At 52.5% G+C, this 20,362-nt stretch overlaps 1 protein-coding gene across 1 annotated transcript in view; it reads right to left on the bottom strand.

The window, feature by feature from the left end:
• Positions 1–13,073, bottom strand: part of FADS2 (fatty acid desaturase 2) — a 35,075-nt gene extending 22,002 nt beyond the window's left edge. Inside the window, exons 1-4 of the mRNA XM_036860449.1 lie at positions 12,736–13,073; positions 3,905–4,015; positions 2,166–2,363; positions 1,943–2,044 (exon numbers count right to left, since the gene is read on the bottom strand). Of these exons, the coding sequence (XP_036716344.1) occupies positions 1,943–2,044; positions 2,166–2,363; positions 3,905–4,015; positions 12,736–12,942 (618 nt within the window). The 5' untranslated portion in view covers positions 12,943–13,073. The remainder of the gene's footprint in view (positions 1–1,942; positions 2,045–2,165; positions 2,364–3,904; positions 4,016–12,735) is intronic.
• Between the last annotated feature and the right edge of the window lie 7,289 nt (positions 13,074–20,362).

Below are 20,362 nucleotides of genomic sequence, written 5' to 3'. Positions count from 1 at the left end.
CCTCCCTGCAGCCAGCTCCTTTCTGTCCCAACAAAGGGACCAGAGGAACAGCTGGACCTACAAGGCTTGTCTGCAGCTGTGTGGCCAGTGGGTGCCAGAGTGATTCCACGAAAGCTGTGATGGTCCTCGCTCTGGAGCACCCCTGCCCAGCCACACCACTGGCCTGGACACAGCACGAAGGACACAGCTAGCAGCGGGCTGGCAAGTCATCAGCAGAACCCAGGTCCCTGACCTCCTGTAGCCTCCCAACCTGCGTACCCTGTCACCCCAGAGTTTACAAGTCAACGTTCTACATGGAGGCCAGTCTTCTGTCCTGACTGCATCTTCCGTCTGATGCAGGAGCTGTGTCCCAGGGCCCTTCAAGGACCGAGAGACATCAGACGGGAAAGGCCCTCCCGGCTCCCGCCCAGAGTCTGAAAACAGGACACAGTCCATCTTTGTTAAGTGTGTGGGGATAACATGGGTCCGGAGTGAAATGTTACTTTCAATAACGAGGAGGGTTTTCTCCAACAGAAAAGAGTATAAAATGAAACAAAGCGCTCAACTATGTGCATCCTTCACTCCTGAAATTCTGGAAAGAAACCAGGTTCTCAGACAGCTCCAGGCTCAGGTCCAGGCAAACTGTTTGCTGAGGAACTGGTTACTAGTTCAATGGTAGTTCACGCCCAACCAGATCCGCAGCCGGCAAGCCAGGAGCTGGATGGGGTCAGGTCACAGGGAGAGACGCTCAACCCGGACACGGAGCTCTTCCGAAGCCAGGGTGGGGAGGGATGGGGGTCTTTAGGACACAGCTTTTCTTAGGAAGCAGCTGAATGATGTGGAGGCAGGGCTGGGGTGGGGGATGAGATCTGTTTCCAAGCGAGAATTGGCAAGGACTTACTCCCGAAACCAAGGAGATAACAACGCCTATCAATCACAGCAGCACAAGGTCGCTGGCAAGTCGAGCTCGTCTTTTTACAAACTTGTCGTCTTTTTACAAACTTGTCGAGCTAGAAGGCTACTGCAGGTCTGCCTCCTGATCTGGAGGGTGGTGAGAGAACTATCTTCCCTTCTGAGTTTGAAACAACTCTTGCCCTTTGGCTCAGTTGATCAGTACACTGTTTGATTTCCCTTATCTAAAAAGACTTATATGATGACAATATTCCCTTTTCATGCCCCCATATACTTCCAAAACGTACTGGAGATGGCTTCTGATAAAGGACTCATCTACAGCAGAACGGTTAAAGATAAAAGTGTAAATGACAGGTAGTGGGAGGGGAGGATACATATAAGGAAGAGGAAGATAAGGGACAGTTGCTGTTTCATGTTTTGCTTTGTGTTTCCTGGCATCCAAGGCGGGAAAAAAAGAGAAACACAATGTATCAGATAGCAAACATTACCTGATGGAGGGAAGCATACCGATTTATCAAGAGAGACTGTTTCTTCAGATGCAAACCATTCTATATAGAATGAATAAACAACAAAGTCCTACTGTGTAGCACAGGGAACTATACTCAATACCCATAATGGAAAAGAATATGAAAAAGAATGTATATATAAGAATGTATACATACATATAACTGAATCACTTTGTTGTACAGCAGAAATTAACACAACATTGTAAACCAACTATACTTCAATAAAAGAATTTTAAAAGAGAGAGAGAGAGAGATTGCTTATTTACCGGCCCCAAACTGAAAGGAATTTATTAGTAAGTCCTTAGGTAAGGAACAAATATAATCAACTAAGAAGCATGTGTTTGTTTTTAGAACTAGGACACTGGTTTTGCATGTCTAATGTGGTTAGGAGACAGGGCTTGGAAGTTCAGAGAAGTGGAGGGTTGGCAGGTCCTGCAGGTCAGCCGGGACACTGACCTGACAGTGGGCCTGGTCTGAGTGAAGTGAGATGGTGCTACACCAACCACTAACTGGTAGGACAGATGCCCAGGGCGGCTGACATTTACCTTTAAGTGACCAATCATGAACTTGTGGGCTATGTGGTTCCACGTGGACTTCTTGTAAACAGAGAGGTGGCCGTAATCGTGTTGCAGCCATCCAGCTTGGGCCTGGGGGGAGAGAGGGCCACGGATGCTTTCCCAGCGTTGGCACCCAGGCACCAGGCCTCTGCCAGCTGGGGGAGTCAGGGGGCGGGGGCTTTGAGTGACAGGTGAGAGTGTCACGCCTCACCTGAGAGGTAGCAAGGATGAAGGCCGTGATGACGGTTGCAATCCAGCCATTGCCAAAGTAAAAGATGGTGAACCAGGCGATGCTCTCCATGACGATGATGTGGGCCAGGTAGAGAAGGAAGAACAGGTGGTTGCTCTTGAACAGGTTCATGTCCTCCGCGGTCTTCCTCAGGGCCCGGAAGTCCTCAGTGATCTGGGACTGTTGAGCCAGAGCACCGGGAAGGAGTCAGCTTCCCAGCTGCTCCAGAGGGGACCAATCGACACACCTAAGCTCCACAGGAGCCCGGCCGCAGGTCACTGCAAGAGCTGCTGTCACCGCATACCTGCCTGAGCCTGGCACAGCCCTGGGACTATGTGTTTGTCCACAGCCAGTTCAGTGGCAGAGAAAGGGCTTAACTCAAAAGCTTGCATTTTACACAGGAGCATTATTCAAAATAGGCAAAAGGTGGAAACAACCCAAATTCCATTGATGGATGAATGACTAAACAAAAGGTGGTCTATACATACAGTGGAATATATAGCCTTCAAAAGGAAGAAAATTCTGACACATGCTACCAATGAACGAACCCTGAAGACATTAAGATAAGTGAAATTAAGCCAGACACGAAAAGACAAATACTTATGAGTCCCCTTATATGAGGTACCTAGACTGGGCAAATTCATCAATAGAAAGAACAGTGTTTACCAGGGGCTGGGGGGAGGGACAGATGGGTAGTTAATGTTTAATGGGGGCAGAATGTCAGTCTGGGGTGATGAAAGTTCTAGAGATGGGTGGTGGTGATGGTCGCATAACAACGTGAATGTACTCAAAGCCACTTAACTGTGCGCTTAAAATTAGTTAAAATGGGGAATTCCCTGGTGGTCTAGTGCTTAGGATTCTGCGCTTTCACTGCGGAGGGCCTGGATTCAATCGCTGGCTGGGAAACTCAGATCCCCGCAAGCTGCCCAGTGTGGCCAAAAAAAAAAAAAAAAAAGTTAAAATGGTAAATTTTATGTTGTATCTATTTTACAACAATTTTTAAAAACACAAGGTTTATAGCAAACGTTTTCTTTTCTTTTTCAAAAAAACATTTATTTATTTATTTATTTGGCTGGGTGCAGGCTCTTCGGTGCGGCACTCGGGATCTAGTTCCCTGACCAGGGATTGAACCCGGGCCCCCTGCGTTGGGTGTGTGGAGTCTTAACCACTGCACCACCAGGGAAGTCTCACGACAATTTTTTTTTTTAAAAAGCTTATTTTTCCACTACCTGACACGCACCGCTTGTTCCGGACACTCTATCAGGCAAGAGAGGGCTGGGTGGGCACTGGGCATGTGGGGTCAGGGAGATGGAGGCAGAGTCAAGGGTGGCTCTGGGGAAAGGAGGGCATCACTGGGACAAAGAGGGAAGCTAGGAGGCAGGGGCAGGGCAGGAAGGGGAAGAAAGGCCAGATACAAGGGCAGGGTGCTGGGCAAGAGGGAAAGACCCTGTGCCCAGCCTGGCACCGCTGAAGCCCCAGAGGTGGAGAGGCTGGGAATGAATTACTCCAAGGCGAGGGCCAGCCCAGGCGGGCAGCAGGAGAAGGGGGGCTCACCAGGGCCATCGGAGGCTCTGAGTCCTCCCTGACCCTAGGTGATGAGCAGTGGCTCCCCCTGGACTGGCATAAAGGCTCCTTTGCCCCACGCCCTGCACTCTCCTTCTTGGGGCGAGACCCCCTCCCCCCACAAACCCTCCCCTTCTTCCTTGTGAGGCCCGACTCACATTCTTGCTGTGGTCCTGGCTGGGCTCCTCAGGGGCCAGCTCGCCGATCAGCAGGGGCTTCATGAACTTGCGCACGAAATCAAGGTTGCGATGGAAGGCCAGGAAGACATCCTGGGGAGCAGGGGACAGGTGGTGAGTGGGAGACCCCGACCTCAGCCAGTACCTCCGCCCCAGGCAAGACAGGGCTCGCCAGCAGAAGCTCTGTCCCACTAGGACACCAGGACACCGAACGGGGCCGCAACGATCCGATCCCAAATGCTCTCTCAGCCTCATTCCGGCAGGTACCCAAGTGCCCAATTCCAGTGGAGGTGTCACTTCGGGCTCTGCCCTGATGAGGGGCCGCGGAACTTGCCATGGGTGTTTACAAAAACCGCAGAGACGTGCGGTCTGCCGCTGGGTGAGTCACGAAAACGCGCCCCTGCAGGGATACACCGCGCGGGCACCGGGCGGGGCACAGCCCGGAACCCGATTCTCCTCGAGCTGCTCCTGCCCCGTGGGCTGCCTGACTTCCGGCGAACCGCACCACCCACCACGTGGTGCACACGCCTATCAACAGAAAGAACAAGCCTGGAGCCTACCGCAAGCATGCGAAAGGTGCTTAGATCGTGTTAAACCGGAAACAAATGCAGAATTCCGTAAAACGCATTTCTGGAGGGGTGAGGGGAGCTTTTTCATATTTTGAAACGGTATGAAAATAATTATGTAGATTATGAAAACTTTTTTATGTAGAACTCTAAACTGTTATGTGTTAAGGTGGTGGCATTATGCCTTGCTTTGTCTTAGTTTTTCCAAACTTTCTCTAACATTGCTGTATTGCTTTTAAAAAATTTAAAAATTAAGATTGTGCCTTTTAATCTTTTTTTTTCCAATTATAAAGTAATGTGCATAGTTTTGGCAAATTTAGAAAATGTACAGAAGAATAAAGAGGAAAATAAATACCACCCAGAGAGTGACCACCATTGCTAATATTTCAGGATTTTGTTTTCCATTTTTTTTTCTATACATACTATGTAAATTAGATAAAACAAATATAGCATCTCCATTAGATGTGCTGACCATAGACCCCCCCCCATGGGACACAATATGATGTCGCAGTGATAAACAATGTTCACCTTGCATCAAACCAAGCTTCAAGGTGAAACTCACATAATATTGTATGTCAACTATATTTCAATTAAAAAAAGTTTTTAAAAAACAAGTCTTGAGACTTTATTAGGAGAGAGGAACAAGTCGCATGATACCATGAGAAACAATCAGAAAAATCAATGTAGTGGGGGAAAAAAGTGAGGGTGCATGTGTGTGTGTGTGTGTGTGTGTGTGTGTGTGTGTGTGTGTGTGTGTGTGTGGGGGGAGGGGTCCTAGATTAAAAGAGACAGAAAAAGATATAACAAATGCTTATAAAAACTGCAATGTTTGATTCGAAAGGCTCCCACTGGAGGGTGGGGAACCCAGCAGTTATCCAAGACATTTTGGTGTTGAATGAGAGATTTTGGATATGGACAGGATATCTGATCATATTAAAGAATCACTATTGGGACTTCCCTGGTGGTGCAGTGGTTAAGAATCCGCCTGCCAATGCAGGGGACATGGTTCGAGCCCTGGTCCAGGAAGACCCCACATGCCACACAGCAACTAAGCCCGTGCACCACAACTACTGAGCCTGCGCTCTAGAGCCCGCGAGGCACAACTACTGAAGCCCGCGCGCCTAGAGCCCGTGCTCCGCAACAAGAGAAGCCACCGCAGTGAGAAGCCCGCGCACCGCAACAAAGAACAGGCCCCACTCACCGCAACTAGAGAAAGCCCGTGGGCAGCAACGAAGACCCAACGCAGCCAAAAATAAAATAAATTTATTAAAAAAAAATCTGCTCAGCCTCCCCCTCCCCCCACCCCACCCCCCTGCCAAAGTATCTCACAGTGGTAATTGCCAGTCTTCTCCCATTCCTTGGCATCAAGCCCTTTTGCCTGGTCTTTGTTCTATTTGTGTCTAGAACAGACTTACAAAGCAACGCTTTGTGCAGAGGAAAACTGGGCCCAGAGTCTTTTAAAAATGTCTGCACCCCCCTCACTGAACAGAAAGGGATGGTAGCAGAGGATCAGAGCAAGTGTATCTTCAGAGGAGAGATGGGCTGCTATTCCAGGGGCCCTGTGGGCAGCGAGGAGCCTGGGGTCCACTCTGGGCCAGCTGCTACCCACGCCCCCAGCCTCCATCTCCTCTGCAAGGGAGGAGCCCCCCCCAGCCTCCGTCTCCTCTGCAAGGGAGGACCCTCCCAGCTCCAGTGTTCAAAGGCCCTGGGAAAGGGCCTACCAGGAGCTTCCAAAGTCAGGGCCCAGGCATTGGTGGTATGGCAGTGAGCACAGCTGCCTTCCAAAGTCAGAGCCGAAAAAGGCCCTTTCCTTGGTCCACCTCACATGACACCACGGCTTTTGAGAAATGAAGGGGACATTCTTGGTAAGGCAGTTTTCTGAGGAACAACGGCTGATAATAAATAACGCAACAATCTCTACTCTTCACTGGGAGACAGACAGCCTGCAAGTGCATCACCTCTCCTCCAGCGCCCGCTGCCCCCCACCAGGTCCAGGTCACACCTCCAGGCCTCTGCCTGGGCTGAGGAACCTGCTGGAGCGGACTCCTGTCCTGACTAGGGCCGCCCCTGGGTCAGTTCCAGAGGGCCCTTGGGTGGCCTCATCTCCCTGAGGCCAAGGGAGAGGAAGGGCCACGTGCCACGTGGGGAGCCAGGAAAGTTGTCTCTGTTACCTCCCTGATGCCTCAAAGCCCCACTTTACAGATGAAGGCCCTGGAGCCCAGGAAGCTGACACCCAAGTGGCAGAGTCAGGGTCAAATCCAGGTTCACCCGATCCAAGGACCGCATCCCCACAAGCCTCACGCAGGTTTAGAAAGCCGAGCGCTGTTCAATTATCTCATTGTCCATGGTAGATCCAGCAGCCTTCCGAGCAGACCTGGTGGAAACCACACTTGAACCCACCAAGCTGGTTTCCACACGGGGCCTCTGGCTCTTCCTTCTGCCTGGAGCCCTGCCCCCTCAGCGTCCCGGGGCTGGCTCGTCCCAACCTACCACCCTATCTGAAAGAGCCACCCTCCAGTCTCATGCTTTCTGGGACATCACCCTGTTTTAACAGTTATCAAAACTACAAGCTATATTATGTGCTCACTTCTTTATTGCCTGTTTCCCCAACTAGAATATAAGCTCCACTAAAGGGCCAAGCCTGTCTCGTTTGTTGCAATAACCCCAGTGCCAACAACGATGCCTAGGAGAGGCTCACAGGACCCCCACAGCTGTGCACCCTCTCAGCCCAGGAAATTTTCCACTCTTCGGCCATTTTGCACAAGCCGGCTTGTGCTTCTGGAACATCTTCACCTTCTCAGTGGCTGAGATTACACAGGTCAGCCACTGAGCCATGGGCTTTGTGTACATAACCCACGAATCTTTACCAAACTCTGTGAGGCAGGTCCTATTTTCGAGGTGAGAAAGGAGGCTGATGGAGGTGAAACTACTTGCCCACGGGTCACACTCCAGGTGCGCCTAACTCTAGACTTTTCTGCTGTTCATACAAAGACCTCGATCAAAATGAGCTTCCTCCTCCTGAGAGTTGATCACTTGTTGTGTCTCCCCCTTGCAAGGGTCACAGATGTGCCGCACAAACTTGCAGCGGGTTCCCAAAAGTTAAAGTGTCTGGCTGGCACAAGGCAGGACAAGGGGCAAGGCAGGACACGGCCAATCCAAACGTTAACTTTGGAACAAGAATTGGAAGCAGGCTCTATCCTCGTCCGACAGGGAGATTGGAGGCAAAGACATTCCAGGAAGAAGGCTGGGGACACAAGTAAAGGGGAGGGAGTAGCCAACAGTTCCAGCGGGGGCAGGTCCGTCCCCAGGAGGGTAGGTGTGCATGTTGGGTGCTGGGGAGGTCAGGCTGAGGATGGAGGGACAGAACACCCGAATTCTCAAATGCAAGACCTTCACCAGTTCCTGCTTCCGCCATCGCCCGGCTCCCATGCCAGCCCCTTCTGCATGAACACGTCCTCCCTGCCCGGCTCCCAGGCACTGAACAGAACTCACAGCTCCTCGTACGCTGAGCATCAGGCGTCACGTCTTTGTTTCTGCCTGTGTCCACCTTCTCTGCAGAGCAAGGTGAATCTCTAATCCAGCTTCCCACATCTGGGCACATGGCCAGGGACTCGGGAAGCGCAGGAGAAGCGAACTCAGGGCAGACAATGCTGCCGGCAGCAGCCCTGGGAACCAAGACTCTGTGGAGCACAGGGTTAGAGAGGGAGAAGCAGAGGAGGGACCCTACGTTCTCAGCTGGAAACAGGGATGCTAACTTCCTTTCCATGGCGGAGAGATGTGGGCAGGATGTCCCCTCCAAGGGAAAGAAGCGATGGGGGGGGGGGGGTGGTAGTGCTCTGTGGCCAAAGGGCCCTTGGCGAGAGCCTCCCTGCTGATGCCAGGCACAGGCAGCCTGGGCATGAAGGGATGACAGCAAGGAAACACACCTCGATAAGCTGCCAAAGATACCAGGGAGGCTGGGGCTCGGTACGGGGTCTTCCGGAGGCTGCAGGTAGCAGGAAGTCGACTGCTCCTACCAAGATCTAGCTGAGGGGGTGGGGCTGCCCTCCAGGCACAACCACAGGAGGGATTTCAGGTAAATGCCTTTTACCTTTGGCAAAAAGGAGGTCACCAAGGTTCCTCTGCTTCACGCTTGTTCTTTTCCTGTTTACTGAACCCCCTACTGTGCGAGCTGGGAACATGCACACATGTGCTCAGGAGGCTAAGGGTTCCACGGTAATGTCCCCCCATACCTGCCGAGTGTTCTGAAGTTTAAAGAATGATCTCATCCACAGCCAATTTGAGCCTGATAATAACCTTCTCATTTCCTAGACCTGGAAAGTGAAGTTCAGGGTTAAGTGCCTTGCCTAGAATTCCTAAAGCTGGGACTCGAACCCAGGTCCTCTGCCTCTCAATACCTCTACCTTCCTGCCCTAAGGAGGCCAGAGATTCATTCCATTTTCAACCTGTTGCCTTTTCCCAAGAATGGCATAGGAGCAAGTTAAAAGATGGAATGATACCTGATCTCTTCTCGCCTTCCCTGGATTCCAAGAGGCGACCGATGCAGACAGGGCAAAAAAAGTCACCGAGACGAGTGGGGCAGAGGTGGGGGAGCTGGTGCCTAGAGGCAGAGGGTCCAGATTCAAGTCCCAGTTTGAAAGGAGAGAAGGAAATCCAGCAGATGCACTCACTATCTGTGAGTTTTTCATCTTTGTGCCCAGGGCCAGCTCGGAACCACAGAGACACTGGAGTAAATGTGTGATGAGTCTTTGTTAGAGAGGAAAAGTTCTGGGGAACTTTTATAACTTTTATAACTCTGTATATAACTGAATCGCTTTGCTATACACTTGAAACTAACACAACATTGTAAATTAACTATACTTCAATTGAAAAACAGAAAAAAAAGTTCTGCAGTGGTGGGACTCTGCCCTGAAAGAGGAGAGACACCCCTGGGACCCAGGCGAGGGCTCCCTTTGCCCACAGCAAGGCAAAGACCAGGGAAGTGCCAGAGGACCAGAGGGGAAGAAACCCAAGGTGTAAATAGGAAGGAAGGAGGAGAGGAGGAGGGAAGGGAAGGGGGGCTGGGAGGTCTCTGTGTTGGTAGATCCTGAGTTGAGGTCTGAGTGCTGCGAAGAGAGCAAGGTGTTCAAACCCAAGGGAGCTACTCCCTACAGGGCTGATCGAAACACTAAATGAGGTGATCCGTACAAATGTGCTTTGTGAGCTGTAAAAATTTAGTTTCAGTTTTTATTCTTGCAGGGAGAAGGACCACATGACAATTGGCCTTACCCTTCACTAAGCCATCCTTCTGGGGAGGAGGCCGTCCTGGCTTCTGAGGTCTTCTCTTCAGTAAAAGGAAAATCCCCTATTGAGGCCCCAGATTATCTGGCTTCCTTGACTGTCAGCCTCTGGTGAGGATACTACTGCATCGAGATTGGCTCGTAACAGTGCATTCAAGTGCTCCCTGGAATCTGACGTCTATCTGCTGATCAGTCCTTCCCAAACTTCACATGACCATAAATACTCACTCCCCCAAATCTGAAGAAGAAGTGCATGCCCCAAGGGGAAAGCCACCTGCTCAACAGCCCAAAAATAAAGAGACGGAGTCTCTCCATTCCTAGCCTGTTCCTGCCCCTCTCAAGTCCCCTGCCCAGAGACCCCAGACTTCCTGTGGCCTTTTTCCAACCTGGTCCCAGAAAATAGAGAAAGAGGGAGAGGGAGGGAGGGAGGGAGGGAGGGAGAGAGAGAGAGAGAGAGAGAGAGAGAGAGAGAGAGAGAGAGAGAGAGAGAGAGAGAGAGAGAAAGAAAGAAAATATCCAGTTGCTAGAGAGAGAGAGAGAGAGAGAGAGAGAAAAAATATCCAGTTGCTAGATTAGTGCATTTCATGCCCCCAAAGTTTTATCTCGGAAGGCAGTAAGCTCCGGGCATAGAGATTGTCTTATATCTTGCTACACCAAATAGAGCTGGCATGGATTTTTAAAATTTTCCTCCAAATTCCTTTGTTTACTTTACATTCTAGCTGTTACATAATCCTGACTCTTCCGCTCACTTACCTGATAATGTTAATACAGAAGAACATTTTGCATTCTATTACAAGTTAATCACTAAAGGGATGTTGCCTATAAGCTTAAATTATACATAATGGCCCATCTCTGGGAACCCTGCTTCTCAGGTAATGAACATTAAGCTAAAATACCTTTGTTTAGCTCACAGAAAACATCCTGACCAGGCCCACCTGTGAATGACTACTGGGAGGAAGAAATTAACACATACATTCCCTCCAGAGGCTGCCGGGAACCAGGAAATGTTTGACTTTACTCCCTCCCCTTTTAGTATAAAAGGAGCCTGAATTCTAACTCAGGCAAGATGGTTCTTTGGGCATGAGCCCACCATCTTCTCAGTTTGCTGGCTTTCCGAATAAAGTTGTTATTCCTTGCCCCATCAACTCGTCTCTCGATTATTGGCCTGTCGTGAGATGAGCAATGTGAGCTTAGACTCGGTAACAAGAAAACTCCATTGCATTTACCTAGTGCTTACAGTTTATGAAATGCCTTGCCGCAAAAGAAAATATATTTATTTAACACTACGGAATAAACAGACCAATCCATTGGATTTGACTTTTCCTTCTAGGAAACATTCTGGTGAAGGCTCAACCAGGACAGGAACCTTCAGAATTCACCTATGAAAGATCCCAAACCAGGAGTCAGGTCTTTACTTGGGAATCACTCTTACCCCACCTCCTCACAGGGCTGTGGGAAGGTCCCAGTGAGATAATACACTGATGGTGCTTGAAAATCTTATACCCACCTAAGTTACAATCGGTATCACCGCCCCAAGGGCTCAAGGCGAGTTCACAAGCAGGTAAAACGGGATCGGGCCAAAAGCTGTAGGCGCTGTTGCTGACCCTCTGCTCGCCAAAGCAGCGAGCCAAGCAACAGCTTACATTATAGCTGCCCGATCTGCCCCCCAACACTTGACTCTGTCTGTCCCAATTAGATAGAAGAGGTAGGGAGATCTAGAGTTCCACCAACTGACGACCCCATACAGCTTGCACAACAAAAGCCCAAACAGGTCAGCATGCCAGAGCTCCAGGTGGAATGAGCTATGTCAAGCTGATCTCTCCCTAGTCACTTTCCCAAATTCTCCATGCCACCAGAACTTCTCTGCTTCCAGCTCACTGCCACCAAGAGTGGCCCCTTCCTTCCCTCCCGGCCTCTGTTCTTCGAGTCCACGGGGTGGGGGTGGGGGGAGCGGATCCAGCTGCACCCGAAGAATAAGCAAGGATTTGGGGCTGGGGGGTAGGGGGCGTGGTGGGGTGCTGTGTCATCGCAGAGCTGCAGGTTTGGTGCGCAAAGGTGAGCGTAAGATGGACAGCCCCGGCTCCGGGAAGATCCCAGAGTCCCACTACATTTCCGAGGGCAAGATGAGGGAGGGCATTCCTGGCCGGATTTGGGAACAGAGGACCATTGAGTTGAAGTCCCAGAGTAACCTCGAACGCAGCTGGACCTGTTGCCAAGCTAACCTAGTGCTGCTAAACCGTCCCGTCTCAAGGCCCCTCTCCACCTGGGCTTTGCAAACTCCAGCAGCCCTTTTTCTTTCCACCAATTCCCACCCGGGGCCCCCAAGAAGGCCGACCCTTGCGGGGGAGGGGGGCGGGGGCGGGGGCGGGGGGAGGGGGTCCTGGTAGTCTCTGAGAGCGTGGGAACAGGAGCTACCAGGCGGTATCTCCGCGGCAGCCATTGCGGACCTTCTGAGACTGGAATTCCAGCAGGAGCGAGCCCTAGGCCGGGGACGAGCTTTCCTTCCCCGCCCCCTAGTCTGGCTGGCGAGTGGGGGACGCGCGCGGAGTCCCACACCTGGCTCCTCTCCCGCTCCTCTCCGCGGGGCCCAGGGGCGGCCATCTTCCACGCTGGGGGCGTCAAGGCTCCAGGGCCCCGGCGCCCTCTTTGCGGAGTCCCAGGCTCCGGCTGAACTCTGAGGAAGGAACGGACGCAAGGATCCCAGTGCGCGCGGTAGATCCTGCATGGTTCTCCACCGCTCGAATCTGCCTCCCGGGCTCCAAAATCCGACCCCCACAGCACGTTGGCCCAGCTGTCCCAGAGGACGAGGATTCGGGGCGGGGGACGAGCGCAGTAGACTCTTTCCTTCCCTCCAGGACGCCCCAAGCTCCACTCGGCGCTGGAGGTCTTGTTTGGCGCCCTGGGACCCATGACTCCTGACTCCCTCCTGCAGCAGAGAAAGGTGGCGGGAGAGGCCCCAGACCCTTACCGTAGCATCTTCCCCTGCGTAGTGCCCGATGACCCGGTGGCCCCCCGGGTGCCGGTGTGACCACTCGGTGATGTTGTAGACCTTGCGGTCGATGACGAGCCACTGGTCCGTGCGCAGGCTGTGCTTCTGAATCTCCTCCCAGCGGAAGGTAGGCATCGGCGCCTCGCGCTCGGTGGCCCCCTCGCCCTGGTTCCCCCCCTTCCCCATGCTGCCTGCCGACAGGGTTGCCCCGTGCACTGCGGTGTGTGCGGCCCGGGCCCTCCTCGCTTTCGGCTTTTGTCTTCTCCTACTCCTCCCCCCACCGCGCCCCCTCCCCCAGCCGCCTCGCCTTCGCTCCGGAGTATCCTTGCCTTCCGTCCAGGCTTCCCAGTGCCCCCAAGCGGTCCCCTCCCTCCGCCCCTCCCTCCGCCCGCCAGCCCGCAGTGGACTTTTGCCTCCTGTAAAAACTCCTCGGTAGCTCAGGGCCTCGAAGCCTCCTCTGCCCGCCCCGCTGGCTCCCCCCGTCCGGAGCTTCGCATCCTCCCGCGTTCCCCTCCGCCTGGGTTTCCACAGTGATCAGCAGAGCGCCTGCACCAATCCGGGCGCGTCGCCCCGCCTGCCATTGGCCCAGGAGGATCTTTCGAAGGCCAGCGGGCTGGAACAGCGGTCCCCGGCTCCCCCGCCTGCCCCCCCACGCGGAGTCGAGAGGGGCCTGGAGGTCGGTTACGTGTCCGAACTCATCCCTCCCCCGCTCGAGCTGGGGGGTTGTGGGGGGGGACCCAAGGATATCCCAGGGTAGCTTGGCGGGCGAGCTGGGGCGGCGGCTGAGTTCCGCGCTTTCCGGGCGCTTACGCGCACACCCACGGCCCGCGCTCCCGGGTTTGCACCTGATGCCGGCACGTAGAGGACCCAGCCGCTCCGCGCGCTCTGCGGTGGGGACCGGCCCAGGGCCCGGCTGGCGGGCGCGCAGGCGGCGCCGAGCCGCCGGGCTGGCGAGTTCCACTCTGGGACTGGCCTGGTTAGGTGACGCCCTCTCCTATCCCGGACTGGAATCCGGACTCCAGTATATCCACATTGTCCGTGCTATCCACATTGGCGCCCTCCTGCAGCCTCCCTGGGGGAAGAAGCCGGCCTCCGGCTGGCCCAGGGCCTGTAATCAGTGGATCTTAGAAAAGAATTGTGGAACCTCTGATGTGCTTTCCTGTGTTAGGCGCCATGGTGGAGGGAAGCGGCGGGGGCGGGCCACGGGAGCGGGGACTCCAGGACTTGGTTCTTGCCCTGAACTCAGGAATCTCTCAGCCAATTTGGGAGAGGTACCATGGAAACAATGCAGGACCTCATAGGATTAATTGTTCAGTTATGTTATACAGACTCCAGGAAATAAAGATGGGGGTATCAAAAGTGTTGTGGTCCGTGCGCGGGCTGGAAGAATTTCGAGACACGAAGTATTTTAGAAAAGAGTGAGTTTATTGAGAACAAAGAGCAGAGTTACGGGCGCTGCAAATACAGCGGGCGACTTCCTGATGGACCAGGGAGAGACGACCCCCTTTGTGGGCTAGTAGACAACTTCTATAGCCTCAAGACAAAGAAAATTCCTGCTGGCAGGATGGCATTAGGTGATTGGTCAGGATGCTACAAGGTTACTACACGGTGATTATTTTGCCTAATATGGAATGGGGGAGGGGGGCTGTCTGGTTCAGATTAGGAGCGCCCATGGCAACAGTTGCTATGGGGGCTTGGTTAATTCCTGAGTTTTTGTCCTGTGTCCTCGATGTAGGGTGTCCTTGATGTAGGGCTCCACACTTCCCAGGGAAGAAGAATGGGATGGAAGCCTTACTGGTTGCATGGGACAAAACTCACATTGGCTCAGAAAAAAAGGAGGAGTTTGTTGCCTCACTAAACTCAAGGAGGGACTTCCCTGGTGGCACAGTGGTTAAGAATCCGTCTGCCAATGCAGGGGACACGGGTTCGAGCACTGGTCTGGGAGGATCCCACATGTGGCGGAGCAACTAAGCCCGTGCACCACAACTGCCGAGCCTGCACTCTAGAGCCCGTGAGCCACAACTGTCAAGCCCACTTGCCACAACTACTGAAGCCCGCGTGCCTAGAGCCCGTGCTCCGCAACAAGAGAAGACACCACAACGAGAAGCCCGCACACCGTAACAAAGAGTAGCCCCCACTCGCCACAACTAGAGAAAGCCTGCTCACAGCTACGAAGACCCAACACAGCCAAAAATAAAAATAAATAGATAAATTTATTTTTAAAATAAATCAATAAATTCAAGGAAAGGTGGGACAATCTGACCACAGGAAGGTGGGGATGGAGGGGCTCAGGAACCAGCAGATGCAGGAACTTGAAGGCTGCCAGGTCTCTCCCTCCTCTGTTCCTCCTTGATGTCACTTCTTTCTCTCTCCTTGCAAACGAGGGTCTGGTGGGGAGACAGCTGAAAACTACTGTGTCTTAGGTCTTATGGCTTGCTGCATTGGAAGGTAGGCCTACTAATCTCTCGAGGTATAAACTCAGACACAGAAGGAAGAACTCTGACTGGCACGCCCTTCTTGGATCAAATACCCACGCCTGGATGAGTCAACTATGGCCTGGAGATTGATCTCAAAGAGTCCACATGTTGGAGTGGGGAAAGTGTCAAGGTATGAACGCAGGTTGGAGAAGAATTTCCAGACATAAAGCAGAACGTAAAGAAGATAGAATTTATTAGAGGAAAGGGTCGCTGCCAGAACTGCGGCCCGAATTCCTAGTAGTCTGGGAGAGTCGAGCCCGCACATATGCTATTGATCAGCTTTTATAGCCAGAAAACAAAGGAATGGTCCAAGGTGAAATTTTCGTTTACTGATTGATCGAGGCACACATACCTTCCTTCTGTACGGTGGGAGTAGGACAGGGCATATGTCTTTCCTTATTTGGGACAGGTCCCATTGCCCAGGTGGGCATCACCCAGGTGGGCTCAGGGATTTCAAAACCATCTCAACATGGTGGGGAGGGCGATTAAGAGTCCAGTAGGTATACCTCTGAAACTTTTTCAGGCAGGGTCATCCTTTGTCCCTGAAGCACCATTGTCCTTGGAGCACCACACTCCCCCTTCTCTTTATGTGTAGGGCCAATTCCTTGGCCTTATTGAATACCTTACTCATATCTACCTAACTGCCTAATTCCCTCTCAGACACTCAGGAAGCCCTTTTGTGAGGAGAAGGGGCGATGAACTCTGCTTCCTGCTGAGTGAGGGCGTCGTGGGGCCCTGGGTTCCCTTGCCTGCTCTCTGTCAGGGTGCATCTAGGGAGGAGTGCGGGCCCCATGGAAAGAGATGGTGGCTTGTTCAAGGGTCGTAGGAGTGTTGACTGTCCAGTATTCTCTTTTTCTTTTTAATAAATTTATTTATTTATTTTTGGCTGCATTGGGTCTTTATTGCTGTGTGTGGGCTTCTCATTGTGGTGGCTTCTCTTGTCGCAGAGCATGGGCTCTAGGCATGCGGGCTTCAGTAGTTGTGGCACATGGGCCCAGTAGTTGTGGCTTGCGGGCTCTAGAGCATAGGCTCAGTAGTTGTGGTGCACGGGCTTAGTTGCACCATGGCATGTGGGATCTTCCCAGACCAGGGATTGAACCCGAGTCCCCTGCATTGGCAGGCAGATTCTTAACCACTGGGCCACCAGGGAAGCCCTGTCCGGTATTCTTGTTTTTTTTAAAAATTAATTTATTTTATTTTATTATTTATTTTTGGCCACATTGGGTCTTCGTTGCTGCGTGCGGGCATTCTCCAGTTGCAGCGAGCGGGGGCTACTCTTCGTTGCAGTGCACGGGCTTCTCATTGCAGAGGCTTCTCTTGTTGTGGAGCATGGGCTCTAGGCGCGTGGGCTCAGTAGTTGTGGCTCACAGGCTCTAGAGTGCAGGCTCAGTAGTTGTGGTGCACGGGCTTAGTTGCTCCGCGGCATGTGGGATCTTCCCGGGCCAGGGCTCGAACCCGTGTCCCCTGCGTTGGCAGGCGGATTCTTAACCACTGCGCCACCAGGGAAGCCCCCGGTATTCTTGTTGCATCATCATTTGGAGGTTTATTTGTTGTATTCTGGAAGAGACAAACTTAACAAGAAGGTTAAAAATACATGGCCCGAAGATTGGGCTGGACCTTGCCCGGATGGTTGACCATAAAACAGCAATCCTCCTTTAACGTTGCACAAGTCCCTCCCTGATAAGCCTTTAGGAGGTCCAGAGCTCTTCTATTTTGTAAAACTACTCTTGCAGAGAAATTATTTGTCTTGTAGCATGTTAATTTGAGCTGCGAGGTTGGCAATCTGTTGTGTAAGTTTAAGAGAGAGCTGTCGGGCCATGAAAATAAAGTTTAAGAGTCCGGCTGAGCCTGTTCCCATCCCTGTTAGGAGCATCGAGGAACAGCGAGTGGGACCAGAGAAGGAGGTCGGGGCTGAATAAGTAGCCGTTGTGTCACTTCGAAAGGTTATAGTAGCCCCTGCCACATCCAGGGTTACCTGGGGTTCCTCCGGTCTTCTGGGGAACATAGGGGCCTGTAGATTGAGACTTGGGCACCTTCAGTCATCCGCATCCAGGAGCCCCAGATCTTGAGCGTAATCCCGTTCTCACTCCTGGTAGTCAACTACCACCAACAGGAGCAACTGGCCTTGACCTCAGCCAGGGGACTGGGACCCGAAATACCCCAGGTGTTGGGTGGTCATGGTGTTGGCCTACCAGCTTGAGGGCGGCAGGGACAACTCCTCTTCCAGTGGCCCTTTTGACGACAGTAAGGGCACGGGGGATCGGGGGGTGGGATGCGGCCGTTCTTCACTGTGCCCCTGCTGACCGCACTGGTGGCAGGTCAGCTGTGGTTTCTGCGACAGGAGATGGGCTGCCATGAGTCCTTGCTGTGGGAGGGACTGAGTAATGGCAAGAGCCATATATTGAGCATGTCGTGTTAATTTTTCCTCCTCTCTTTCTTGTCTACTCCTAGAAGCCTCCTCCCTATTCGTGAAGACCTTAAAGCCCTGTCAATAGGACAGAAAATGGGGTCTGTGGCCCTTGCTCTAGTTTCCGTAATTTCTGTCTTATGCTTGGCGATGCCTGGCTTATAAAGTGAACTGCAATATAGCCTGAACTTCAGGAGTCTCAGGGTCTAGGTTGGTGTATTTCCTCATAGCCTCTACCAATCGGGCCTGAAAAAGGGCCGCATTCTCAAAGGGTTCCTGGGTAACTTCTCTGAGTTTCTTATAATTGTCCTGTTTGATGACTGGCTTTTTCATACCTTCTAGTAGATATGTAGTCATGAAGTTTCTCCTAGTGAGCCCTCCTGCTGGCCCATTTTCATTTGCCTGGTATCTCCATCCTGGGTCTGCCCGTGGGACTGTCTCTTCCCCCGCTCGGTTCTCATTAGGACCTCGGGCGTGTGCCTCACCTGCCCAGGCCTGAGCCAAGGCCCTGATCCCGGCCTTGTCTTCGTGATGCAGCAGGTAGTTAGGACACAGGAATATCTGGCCAGGTTAAGTCAAAGGCTATAGTTAGGGCCTGGAATTCCCTGATGAAGGTGGAGGGGTCCTGGCTAAGGGGCCCAGTTTCCCTTGAATATGAGAGATTGGACGTGGGGAAGGGGACATGAACCCTGATAGTACCTCGGTCTCCATTAGCGACCTCTCGTAGGGGAACCATGCTGGGACTCGATTCAGAGCGTTGGGCTGCTCGTGACCGAGTGTGGGGAGGGGAGGGAAGGTCTGCTTGCGGGTAGAGAGGTGGGGGTTGTGGAGGAGGCTGGTGAGATGGGGGACAAGAAGGGTCATCCAAGATATGTGGTGCAGGGGGAGATGGGGAGGGACGAGGTAGTGAAGCTGAAGGAGGAGGAGAGGGGAGAGCACGAGGCATTAAAGCGGCGTTGGAGAGAAGCACGCGACAGGAGTCCCTCAGGTTCGGATTCTGACTGAGGGCCTTGAAGCCCTGATGTACAGAACCTTGGAATCCTTTCCCAGCCTCCGATAATAGAGATCAAGTTGGAGGATGGTGATATAATTTAGTGTCCCATGAAGAGGCCATCATTCTTGGTCCCCCAGTTTGTACTTGGGCCAAGCCGTGTTACAAAAGAATATGAGCCTCCTCCTTTTGAGATCGTCTGGGTCAAATTCCTTCCATTTCCTGAGAATACAACTAAGAGGTGAGTCTAAGGGGATAGACCTGCCTGAACCTATACTTAGCCCCAATGCCATAGAATGGGGGTACTGAGAATCACTGATGGGCAAAAAGGCCTCCCTCTCTGTCTCAGTGACATCGCCTTGCGACTAAGGCATAAAAAGGCCGACCATCCCAAAAGTCCCTTCCGACCCTGGGAGGTGGCCAGAGCAGTGAGAAACCGTGTGGCCAGGGCACCAGTGTACAGAGAGGGGAATCTCCGCAAGCCAGCTGGGAATTGACTCACCATTAGAAGACTCTCAGGGATGGGAAGGAGCTCTTGGGACGATCTGGAGGCGGCGAGGTCCTTTGGAGTCAGTCGGAGCCGAGGAGAAAGAAGCAGAAGCAACAGAAAAGAGGACTGAGGAGTCCGCCTTCTAACCCTACCGAGGAGTTGGTGGCCAAGGGACTGTGGGCTTCGTGTTTTTCTTCGTCCACAATGTGCCTCGCGTTGCTCAGAAGTTGTCTTGCTGGGAGCCGATGCTCTAATAGCCTGGTCCGTTCCGTGACCCCCTTATCCTTTCACAGGAGTCTTCCAGCGGCCGGCGCCCTAATGGCTTTTAAATGCCTGGCCCGTGCCCACACCATACCAATAGGCCCAGTCCCGATCGGAAAGGAGATAGAGGGATCCTCACCTGTTCTGGGTGACAGTTACTGGGGCGAAGTGAGCCCTGGAGCCTTTGGAACACACCAGGCTGTGGCCCTGGCCAGAGTTCCTCCTTTGCTTCTACAGCAACTTGCCTGTTCACAGAGGGTCCCAAGGAATGAGGACAGGAGGTGGGGAAAGAGATCCCTGGACTGGCCACCAAATGTCGTGGTCCGAACACGGGCTGGAAAAGAATTTCCAGACATAAGGCAGAATGTGAAGAAGATAGAATTTATTAAAGGGAATGGTCGCTGCCAGCACAGCGGTCTTCTTCCTAGTAGTCTGGGAGAGTGGAGCCCGAACACGTGCTATGCATCAGTTTTTATAGCCAGCAAAACAAAGGAATGGTCCGAGGTAAAAATTTCGTTTACTGATTGGTCGAGGCACATATACCTTCCTTCATAAGGGTGGGAGTGGGACAGGCCATATGCCTTTCCTTTCTTGGGACAGGCCCCTTTGCCCAGGTGGGCGTTGCCCAGGTGGGCTCAGGGATTTCGTAAGCAGAGCGACATTATGGGGAGGCCGATTAAGAGTCCAGTAGGGGGTGTAACGGTGAAAGTTTTTCAGACAGAGTTGTCCTTGTCCTTGAAGCACCATTGTCCTTGGAGCACCACAGAAAGGAGCCATTTTCAGAGGAGGAGAATATTGCTACCAGAAGAAAAGAGCATGCTAGGCAGAAAACCAGAATCTGAAGGCAGAAGCAACATGGGCTTTGGAGTCAAGACTGGCTTGGGTATGTGTTCTGGTGCTGCAACTGCTATAGCTGGACTCTGACAGTTTACTCTGTCTTTCCAAGCCTCAGTTTTTTTTTTTAAAAGAGCTCCTGACTT

This window comes from Balaenoptera musculus, chromosome 8 (assembly GCF_009873245.2).
Source record: "Balaenoptera musculus isolate JJ_BM4_2016_0621 chromosome 8, mBalMus1.pri.v3, whole genome shotgun sequence".
Classification (NCBI taxonomy): Eukaryota; Metazoa; Chordata; class Mammalia; order Artiodactyla; family Balaenopteridae; genus Balaenoptera; species Balaenoptera musculus.
Note: the sequence above shows the minus strand (reverse complement) of the source record. Positions and strands in the feature narration are given on the sequence as shown.